General features: G+C 32.1%; 1 protein-coding gene across 2 annotated transcripts in view; it reads right to left on the bottom strand.

Annotated features, from left to right (window-relative positions):
* Positions 1-490: 490 nt before the first annotated feature.
* The window catches only part of LOC127730796 (integrin beta-1-A-like), a 66179-nt gene continuing 54655 nt past the window's right edge, over positions 491-12014 (bottom strand). For both annotated transcript variants that reach the window (XM_052239375.1, XM_052239374.1), the window contains exons 18-22: positions 10483-10572; positions 9336-9462; positions 7870-7980; positions 4887-5056; positions 491-1809 (exon numbers count right to left, since the gene is read on the bottom strand). In XM_052239375.1, the coding sequence (XP_052095335.1) occupies positions 1687-1809; positions 4887-5056; positions 7870-7980; positions 9336-9462; positions 10483-10572 (621 nt within the window). In that variant the 3' untranslated portion in view covers positions 491-1686. The remainder of the gene's footprint in view (positions 1810-4886; positions 5057-7869; positions 7981-9335; positions 9463-10482; positions 10573-12014) is intronic.

Below are 12014 nucleotides of genomic sequence, written 5' to 3'. Positions count from 1 at the left end.
ATCTTAAATAGTGGTCAGTTTCATAAAATGTATATCCCTCACTTTAAGTCCTCATAGACTGTATAACTGTAGAGAAAAAGATCAAAACTAATATTTTGCTTGTTATAAGAATAAAAGTTGATGTAAGGTAAGTCTTGAGACAGCAACCAGCTTTGCAAGAAGACATCCAGAGGTGAAAAAACAGTTTCTAACAACATGCATTTATTGATTCAATATTTTGCTATAAATAAAGCTGGCAAAATTTAGCTTAAAGTCTCAACTGATAGAATGATGCAGATAATCATTCAATTCTGTTTGTTTTATCTGATCCAACGATAAAGTAAACCTGTAATGTCTAGAATTCATTTTCAGCAAGGCAACCACCGAAGCTATGAATGCTTTGACAATAAGCATTAAGAGATGGAAAAAATTGCCATGGATACTGAACAAATATTAAAGAATGTTAAGTTTTCAATTTAATATCAAACATGAACTACAAATAAGAAAGACATAAAAATACAAAATTTAATGAAAGATTAACAAAGCACATTTATATATATGATTTTTAATGATATACAATTATATATCCATTCACCAGACACAGTCTTCAAATTTTGAATTATAACCTTTATTTTTATATATGGCAGTCTCTGTTGTTGGCAGTTCCCCATATATAACAACAGAAAAAGAAAGATTTGTCTGTCAGATATCAGCATTGGTTATTTGAATTTTGTCTTACAATTTACTCAGGCATTCAAAATCCTTCCATACATAATAGCACCAGTTACACACCATCAAGATCAATCATATGCACCAAAAGTGTTGTTTTAACATTGTATTAGGGAAAGAAATTTATCATTAGTTTCTCAGTCATGGCTGCATGTTTCTAATGTCCACTGCATCAATCATTTATTTTTCTTAAAATAGGGAAAATTCCACCAATTCTTCATTCCTAGTTCTAGTGCTGTTCTAACATTGTATTATCTTTTCATTATATTTTTTTATTGAATTCTCTTCATGCATCACCATAGAAAAATCCTGAGACAATATTTTCCAAAAAAATTTGAATTAGCTACATTAAATATGATATACTTCATGTCACTTCTTATTTGAATATTAGTAAATGTTGTCAATTTGTGTCTCAAGATTTTTATTTTCATTTGTTACCAACAAATAAATGTTATTGAGGAATATCAACAATTTGACAAGATTTTCAATCGAAATGATTAAATAACATTGAGTAAGATTGGATATTTTAATAAGGAATATGACCAAGCTATTTCTAGAATAAATACAATTCTTAAATCATCTGTTTTATATGGTTTAATAAATACACAAATCTACTAAGGCACTTTAACTCTACCTCTATATGGCTTTACTTTTTTACAGTTGGAAATTATTTTTCAGAAATCAAATAGATTTCTTTTCAAAAACTGAGTAATGGATGTGAAAATGGTGCCCTGAAACCTTCATGTTTAATATTTTGTTTCTAGAACAGCCCTAAGCTTAAATAAAAATTTATTCCTTCTATTTAGGGTTGATAACAAATTGTAAACTTTCTTTTGAAAGAAGTTATATCTAAATCGTAGAGTTATCATTTTCAAAATTATGTTTATTCTCTATGTTAGGTTATCTCCCGTGAAATATCAACAGAAAACACTATTGCACTTGAAATGTTTGAACAAATCTGTCAAAAACAGCAGAACATTATTTTTTCCTCATAACTACATTTCCCATTCCTTCTGCAGCAGGTCCATCTGGTCCCTGAGATATATCACACATTGGATTTTGGACTTCTGTTATACAGTCCTTATAGATTGGGTTCTTCTCCTGTAGTAGAAAGAACATCTAATAATAAGTGACATCATTAACAGTTTTTACTTTCTCACCAAATGAATACTGAAATACTTCACAGATTATAGTGTTAACAGTTTTAAATTTCTTTGTAAACTAATTAAGGGAGATGGGGTATATGTAAACAAGACAGCAACCCAACATTGAAATAACTAAGACATTTACAAACTTTTTTTGCAATTCAAAAAAAAAACAATTGAGAATGTTTCAATATGCAATTATTTTTTATAAAACAAGAGTTTCCTTATGTATATTTAAACTCTTATCAATATCTGTATGCAGTCTGATTGATATAAGACCAGATTATTTACAATGCATTTCATTGGTTGAAGTATAAAACAACAGGCTGAAGTTTGACACACAAAAACAGAAGGTTGGTTTTGGTACAACAACACTGAAGTTTGACACAAAAACAGAAGGTTGGTTTTGGTACAACAACACTGAAGTTTGACACACAAAAACAGAAGGTTGGTTTTGGTACAACAACACTGAAGTTTGACACACAAAAACAGAAGGTTGGTTTTGGTACAACAACACTGAAGTTTGACACACAAAAACAGAAGGTTGGTTTTGGTACAACAACACTGATGTTTGACACACAAAAACAGAAGGTTGGTTTTGGTACAACAACACTTAAGTTTGATGGAGATGTTAAGTTTTGGTACAACAACACTGAAGTTTGATGGAGATGTTAAGTTTTGGTACAACAACACTGAAGTTTGATGGAGATGTTAAGTTTTGGTACAACAACACTGAAGTTTGATGGAGATGTTAAGTTTTGGTACAATCTCACTGATTTTAAAGGATGCAAAAACCAAACAAACAAAAAACACAACTAGTGTTTTACTTTAATGTTTATGATAAGGTTGTTGTAACAAAACATAAATATTAAATCTTAGCACTTTAGAGTTGACCCATTTGGCCCAGTGTTCTTAAAGGAAATATTGCATAGATAGTTAAGCATCATATAGATATAAGAAGATGTGGTATGAGTGCCAATGAGACAAACTCTCCATCCAAGTCAAAATTTATAAAAGTAAACCATTATAGGTCAAAGTACGGTCTTCAACACGAAGCCTTGGCTCACACCGCACAGTAAGCTATAAAGGGCCCCAAAAATTACTAGTGTAAAATCATTCAAACGGGAAAACCAACGGTCTAATCTATATAACTAGAGGCTCTCAAGAGCCTGTGTCGCTCACCTGACTCTACTTTGGTTTTAGAAATCATGTAAAGATAGATAAAAATCATAACAGATACCCAAATAATGATTGAGGCCAAATTTGGTTTAATATTGGTCCCATTATTTAATAAAATATCCTGGTGGCCATCTTGAACAGTAAATCGGCAACAAAGAGGCAACACTTGGTCAGCAGCTCATAATGAACATTCATGCCATGTTTGGTTCTATTCCATTCAGTGGTTCTCTTAAAGAAGACATTTGTATGTATTTCCCATTGGGTCCTATGTTAAACTAAGTCCCCCGCTGGCAGCCATCTTGGATGATGGACCTACTGCAAAGTAACAACACTTGGTCAGCACCTCATAAGGAACATTCATGCCATGTTTGGTTTCATTCCATTCAGTGGTTCTCTAAAAGAAGACATTTGTATGTATTTCCCGTAGGGTCCTATGTTAAACTAAGTCACCCACTGGCGGCCATCTTGGATGATGGATCGGCTGCAAAGTAACAACACTTGGTCAGCACCTCATAATGAACATTCATTCCATGTTTGGTTTCATTCCATTCAGTGGTTCTCTAAAAGAAGACATTTGTATGTATTTCCCAAAGGGTCCTATGTTAAACTAAGTCCCCTGCTGTCGGCCATCATGGATGATGGACTGACTGCAAAGTAACAACACTTGGTCAGCACCTCATAATGAACATTCATGCCATGTTTTGTTTCATTCCATTCAGTGGTTCTCTAAAAGAAGACATTTGTATGTATTTCACATAGGGCCCTATGTTAAACTAAGTCCCCCGCTGGCGGCCATCTTGGATGATGGATCGGCTGCAAAGTAACAACACTTGGTCAGCACCTCATAAGAAACATTCATGCCATGCTTGGTTCCATTCCATTCAGTGGTTCTCTAAAAGAAGACATTTGTATGTATTTCCCATAGGGCGCTATGTTAAACTAAGTCCCCCTCTGGTGGCCATCTTGGATGATGGACCAACTGCAAAGTAACAACACTTGGTCAGCATCTCATAAGGAACATTCATGCCATGTTCCGTTTCATTCCATTCAGTGGTTCTCTAAAAGAAGACATTTGTATGTATTTCCCATAGGGTCCTATGTTAAACTAAGTCCCCCGCTGGCGGCCATCTTGGATGATGGATCGGCTACAAAGTAACAACACTTGGTCAGCACCTCATAAGGAACATTCATGCCATGTTCCGTTTCATTCCATTCAGTGGTTCTCTAGAAGAAGTTCAAAATGTAAAAAGTTAACGACGACGACGGACGCCAAGTGATGAGAAAAGCTCACTTGGCCCTTTGGGCCAGGTGAGCTAAAGAACGAGAAACGAGAAACACTTGTGAACCACATCAATAAACGACAACTACTGAACATCAGATTCCTGACTTAGGACAGGTGCAAACAAATGCAGCGGGTGTAAATGTTTTAATGGTACCAAACCTTCACCCTTTTTCTGAAACAATAGTGTAACATCACAACATAGAAAGACACACTATAAAATATCAACTGAAATAGCTTAACTCAATCAAAGGACATATTAACACCAGTGAACATACACTGAACAAATAAATTTGACCTATGATACAATGTAAATACAAAATAAATAAACTAAGGGAAGAATAACACAGGCTATGTGAGTCAATGATATCTTTTATTTTAGCATTCACTCCAGCATCACTGAAAAGCATTTGTTGTTGAAATGTGCTTCTGGTTCAGAAAAATTGGTACCATATGCATTAACGTTATCATATAAGTGAAGTGTTATCAACAGTGACTCATGTATTAAACAGTTATTACAAATAGGCCAACATTACAATAAATAGCACATGCAAAATAAATACTTATGAACTTACAAAACCCCATTTAGGATCGTTTATTTCTGTTGCAAATTTCTTATACTCCATGCCATCTAAACATGATGTCAACAGTTTCCATATCAACAGAAGCAGTAATCCAACCAAAAAGATGGCACCACTTACACCTAAAGCTAAAGTTGTGGCATCAGGTGGCCCTGGTGGACAAGCTACAAGAAAAAAGACAATTATTGAAATCTCCACCTACAACATTTTTATGCAAAGTTTTCTAACCAAAAATTGCCAGTTCAATATCTTCAAAATATAATGGACATGTTACAAAGATATTAAAAGTCATAAAAAAATAGCAGGTTTATAATCAATTTTGTCAGACACACATTTTGTCTATATCTGATTGATCAAAGGAGATGAATCTTAACAGTTGGAAGGCCTTACTGATTACTAAGTTTAAGAGCACTAAAAACATTTGATCACTTCAATCACATGGTATAATGTTGGTATTACTGTGCCACTCCTTTTTGTTTCATTTGTGTTACAAAGTAGCTGTCTGGAAGTTATAACTACCGGTATATCATTATGATTGAACTGTGAGCTACTGCTCTGATACCTCTATAAATATTTGGTACACAACAGATTGATGAGTAGTAGAAACACATCACACATTAAAGCATGCTCACATGTAGGTGGATTCAAAATTTCTGGAAGCCATGTGAAGTTCCTGAGAAAAATGTAACCAAATTTTGTACATGGCAATTATGTGTTAAGGTGCATTGACACGGTACAATTTTTCATCCGATTTTCAATTCAATTTAATACCTCCAACTAGGCAAATTGTAGTGTTCTGTTCACACGATACAATTTTCCATTCGATCAACCAAAGGACATCAGATTTTAGTGTTCACACAGTGCGATTTTAGTCAAAATCAGGTGCACAGGTAAAAATCAAAAGGAAAATCGTACTGTGTAAACACACCTTAAACCCCGAAGTACATCGATTTTTGGTCAGTTTGGTGATGAAGAAAGTCACTGTATGGTTTTTCTTTATCTATGAATTTATGACTATATATTTGACAACAAGAAGCTGATGACTTGCAGATGCCTAGCCTTGTTATACTTTTGTTATAAATACTTGAAATGTCATTAGGTAAAGAATGTATAATGAAGGACAAAATATAAAGTATTTACAATTTTTAATGTTTCCATATCTTTAAATGTAACTTCATTTCAACTGATCATGTTGATTTGTAATCAAAATTCATGACAGGTTGTAATGCTGTGGCATAAGAAAGGAAATTTATAAACGGTTTTGGAAGATAATGGACAATTTAGGGGTATGGTATACTGGGGAGTACTTGGACAGAAAGAAAAATATAGGAGGTGGTGAATGGGTAGTTTATCATAGTCGGGAAATTATGCCAAAATGTGTTTTGGTTTTAGCTAGATCCAAATATCCTAATCCTAAAGACATTCCATACATTGGACATCAGTGGGAATGATGTAACAAAAACAAACCATTATGTGTGAATATCTAGTGCATATGTATTTTGATAATAAAACTTTTTTTCTCTAAAACTAAGGTCATTGTCTTTTCTCAGTTAACTGTTATAAGATGTGAAATCACAACCTGAACTGTTCAGCAATTAAATCTGTCACAAGATGATAACATACTGAAGCTGTTACAGATCATACAAATTCAGTCCGGACTGAAGATTTTCAGGGTTTAAAAATAAAAAACTAGAGACTCTAAAGAGCCTGTGTTGTTCACCTAAGTATATGTGCATAATTAACAATGGACTCTCTCCAACATTGTAGACAACAATAGAATTCATGACAAAAAATTCTTTTTTGTTGATCTTGTATTGCTGATAATTTTATCTGTTTAGTTTCTCTCTATCTTCTTTAGTTTTTGCTCAAAGCACAAAAGAGGATGATAAAAATCTTCATTTAAGGGCAATTAATCCTATGAAGAGTGACAGTCTACTAACTTTATCGGTAAAATTTGACTTGTTTGTTGATCTTGCCTTGCTGATCATTTTTGTTATTCAAAGTTTCTATTTATTTATCTATTATGATTTTATCATATAAGGCAAAACACAAAAACATTGGTAAAAATCTTCATTAAAGGGCAATAACTCCAATAAGGAGTCGTCATAAAAATTTTTCCATATTCCCTTAAATGTAGATATTAACTTGCTGATCGATTTCGACTATGCATAATTACTAGTAGATCTTGTCTTGCTGATCAGTTTTGCAATTTGAAGTTTCTCTCTATCTATTATAGTTTTTAAGATAAAAGGCAAAAATGAAAAAAAATGGAAAAATTTGTCATTTAAGGGCAGTAACTCCTATAAGAAGTCGCCTGACAGTTTTGACTTCAATAAACAATTGGTAGAGCTCAACATTCTCAACATTTTGTCCTGTCAGATTTTCTCTATTCATAACAGTTTTCAAAATAATAGAAAAAACTTGCATTTTACCCTTAGGTTCTATTTTTAGCAATGTCGACCATCTTGGTAGGCAGGGGGGGTCATCGGACACATATTTTAAACTAAATACCCTAATGATGATTGTGGCCAAGTTTGGTTAAATTTGGTTCAGTAGTTTCAGAGGAGAAGATTTTTGTAAAAGTTAAAGGACGACTGACGATGATGAGGGATCTGCTTCATTACTGAGGTCACCTATTCTTTTAGCAAAACATCCTTAAAAAATACAAGGTTTTATATAACAGTATATATCACTCAATCAGACACATTCAACTGATAACACAGGAAACCAGTAAATTTACATTGAATACTGTATATCAGCTCATTTTAGTGGAGTTTAATACTTGAAACTCCTCTTTGTGAGGTTTAATTTTCATGTTTTCAAATTATGATAATAAAATCCAAAAAAGTATAACTTATGCAAAGGGATATTTTAACAAATTTATATTTATTGCAAAACAGTCAAACTCATTAAAATTGCCCACTTCAAAGTCTCCTTAAATAAGCAAGCTATCTACTGTACAATTATGAATACTTACTTTTTGTATCTTTTACTACAACTTTAAGTTGAAATTCTTCATCATACTCATAAGTAAACTCAATCTGGCATCCTTCATCATCAAAGAACTGGCACTTGGTAACATTTTCAACTGAAAATACATAATATTATTACATTGGTTGCAATAAATTACCGTGATTTCCTCGTCAAATTAAAACCGATAATTTTACTCCTCTGATGTCATACAACAATGAGTGTTGTCAAGATGTTGTAGATGATGCATCCAAAACAATTGAGAATATGTAGAAAAAGATATAGTTCCTATCATTTTCTACTTTATTTCCATTAAAAAGTCCATGGTAAATGTAATAAAAATATAACTATAATATAAAAAATATTCAACTTGTGACCTAACAACACTGATAATTAACTCATGCTCTACACGCACTTGTGAATTAATGTGTTGTTTGGCCATTTGTTGAATGTTTTTCGATATTTGAATTCTTGGATTAGTTATTCTATAATTATTAGGAAGGTCTCACCAATATCTCCTCTATATGTATCTTCAAAAACATTTATAACAGTTAATATGAGTATTTAAAGAAATTTGAAGCTAGACACTGTCTTTATCTTTCTGTTTGGTGACAACATTACAGTTACTACCAAGACAAAGAACAGCAATAAACCCAGTTCCTTTCTTAGATATCAATATATCTAAACTGGGAATGCAGATATCCTTTTTTCCAGAATATGAAGAAATATATCAATTTTATTTCTGCATTTATCTATTTATCTATTTAACCCTTTTATTTTATTTAAATATAAATATCGTTGTGATGAGCATGGTCACCTGATGACAGAAATATTACAATGTAATATAATAAAAAAGTTATATCTTTTAAAAAAATATTGTAAATCATCAGTTTTCTCAAATTTTCCTTTGATCTTTGGGGGAGAGGGGAGGAAAGGGAGGGTGGGTAGGGGTAGCAGGGAATCCCAAAATTCAAGAGAAAAAAGAGCCAAATACTGAATTCCCATGAAAATAATGTGACCGTTCCTGCATCACGATATAATTTTATCCCGAATTCCATACGATTTAACTGATTATTCCCAATTTTCTGTGAATTAAACTGCTCAATCCCCAATTCAAGTGATATTGGTTTTTCTCAGTCAAATAGAATGAGAATATATGATGCCATGAGCCTACGTCATTGACATTGCTAGCAAAAACAGTGATAAACAGATCATGGATGGTCTTTCAAACTCGATGTTCTTGGCTACATCTCATTTCAGGGTTTCGCCCTTTGATGAGATTGTAGCTGAGAAACACCCTCTTGTTTAAAATACCATAGATAACCTATAAATTTCTAGTGTAAGATTGAATAAAATAACAATATTGTATTTATGAAAAATATTAAGCCTCACAAATAAGTTTATACATTTTCACATCATCCCACCTGCCTTGTAAAGATATAACAAGCAGTTACTATTTCCCCCTACACTTACTTGGTAATACAGCATCAGTATCCACATGGGAACATTGTGTCGTACATTCGGATTCAATGAGTTTACCCTGTTTGAAGCCAACACATTCTGCACAGTCTTGATTTGCTTTACACTGCCCCGGACAAGTCTACAATCAAAGAAGTATTTTAAATTCAAATGGACAACACATTAACACATTTTTAATCTACACTTCCTTAAAAGAACAATCATAGAGTTAGAGCACGTTCACACTAGCATTTTTTTAATTAATCTAAATTTGAATTGATCTAAATAAAACTAGTTAGCATATACATTATTTTCAATCCTAACAATCTCTATCGGTCTAATCTGAACCACTGCATTCAAACTACAAGTAAAAATACAATCGATCTGACATTATTACCCATCAAACTATAAACAGTGTGAATAAATAGAAATATTTAATCAAATCAATGTGTTGATACACACGCTTGCCAAAAAATAATGGATGAAGTTATTATTTCACTGGAATTACAAGTTAAAATGTTGATATTGCTGTTTGTACAGTTTTCATTAATTCTCAGCTCTTTCAATTTAAAGTAACTTGATTTAGAATGCTTTTTCTCAGTCCAGTATAATAAGAATAGGAAGATGTCATAAGCCAACGTCTATATTCTACAATGCTACAATTAATTCAATATTCATGTATCAAAAGTTATTGATAATTTGTTTTCTCGCATTGTAGGGTACTTTTATGCAACCTCAGCCATTTGGCTAAAATAACTTCTTGTAAGTTATATTGTCTTGTGCACTAATAATTTCAGGTGCTATGATTGGTGGCTCATTGACATCTCATCAATTGTTGCTTCCTTGGCCATGGTGTCAATGCTGTCTTATCACTGCTGTTACTATTGAAAGATTGAAAAACATATTGGAGAAACCAATTCTCCCTCTGTTTGCTTTTGAGTAACAATATTTCTTCAATCTTGCTAAAACTCATATGTTTGAAATGTAAAATTTAACTATAACCATTCACAACAGAAGGAGAACTACAATAATGCTATAAATTAATTATACAACACAAAGAAATTGGAAATAAAGAGTAAATAAAAGAGTTCAAAGTTTTGACAAATTTCTGTTAGTTTTTTTTTTGTTTTTTTTTTTGTGCAGTATTATTGTTGTTACTTACTGGACATTCCTGACATTGTGATCCGCGATAGTTGTTATCATCACACACACATTTTCCACAAACACACTGACCACGATCTGAACATATTGTCTGAAAAAACATATAAAAATATGTGAAAAGTTAATGGTAGATGATTAAAATGGTGTTATACTTCTGCAATTAAATTAAACAACTATGTTTATTATATGCCTTAAATTCAGAATGCATCCCTTTCTTAAAATCGGGAATGATGACATTGAGAACAATTCTAAGATGAAAATAAAATTGGAAAGGTTAAAATCCTATCAGTTCTCCCAAATTTTCATTTTATCAATCATTTACACATATGACACTTCCATTCAAGTAAAAAGGTTCATATTTAAATTAAATCATAGCGTGAAAGCACTGGAAAATAGGCATTTGCTGTATACTAAGAAATATGCATGAATGAAAGTGTTTTCCCTGTTTGAACAAGTAAATGATAACATTGAAGTTCCTTTTTCACATGGCACCAAATAATATAACAAACAAACACATATCACCAGTAAAACAATTATCAGTTATGTTAAAACACTTTGACCAATATAAAATATAAGGATTTACTGACATTTGATAATAAAAAGAAATGTTGGTATCGTTATTCAGATTTCATTCATAATTCATAATAATATTGAAATTTTCAGTATAAATTTATTGTTTCGGACTTGAGTAGCATGGTCAATTTTTGAGAAAATGCATGTTTGTATCATCAAAATCATTTCAATTTAAAAGGGGCATTAGCTGTTAAATTGGTGTTCACAGATTTGACTTAAATTTGATTTATAACATACTTAAACTTATATCTAACTTACAAAAAGTCTAAAATAAACAATTAACAATGCTTAGACATGATAATATGTATCAGCATTTCATGTGTACGAGATATAAAAAAAATTAAAATATGATTTTTTTTTTGTTCAATCATTATTGAAAGTGAAATAGACCTAGAAAAGTCCAATTGCACGAGGTCGCTATCTATTTATATTTATGTTTATGTTTTTATCGGGATATGTGACCGTCGGCAGTCTTCGGAGGTCATCCCGATGGTTAATTAGATGGCATCTAGACTAAAATACACACGAAATGTTGAAGTATATTATGGAGTCCATGCATTGCTAATTGTTTATTTCAGACGTATTGTAATTTGGATAATGTTTTAGTATGTTATAAATGAAATATGAGAATTTGAGTCATATCGGTGAACATGAATTTATAAAAGGGATATAACTTAAGAACTGTAAAAGTGACGCTACCCAAATTTGAAATTGATCTGAGTTTTGTGGTAATAAGCATTGTGCATAAGTTTCATAACGTTTGGTTGGAGGAAACTAAAGTTAGAGAACAAAAACAAATATTTCAGGAATTTTTCCAATTGTAAAGGGGCATAACTCTAGAACGGTAAAAGTGACGGCACCAAAATTCAAACTTGATCTGTGTTTTGTGGTAATAAGCATTGTGTATAAGTTTCATAACATTTGGTTGAGGCAAACTAAAGTTAGAGAACAGAAACAAAC

This window comes from Mytilus californianus, unplaced genomic scaffold, assembly GCF_021869535.1.
Source record: "Mytilus californianus isolate M0D057914Y unplaced genomic scaffold, xbMytCali1.0.p SCAF_2, whole genome shotgun sequence".
In the NCBI taxonomy this organism is placed as follows: domain Eukaryota; kingdom Metazoa; phylum Mollusca; class Bivalvia; order Mytilida; family Mytilidae; genus Mytilus; species Mytilus californianus.
The sequence above is the reverse complement of the archived record's forward strand: the minus strand, read 5'-3'. Positions and strand labels throughout refer to the sequence as shown.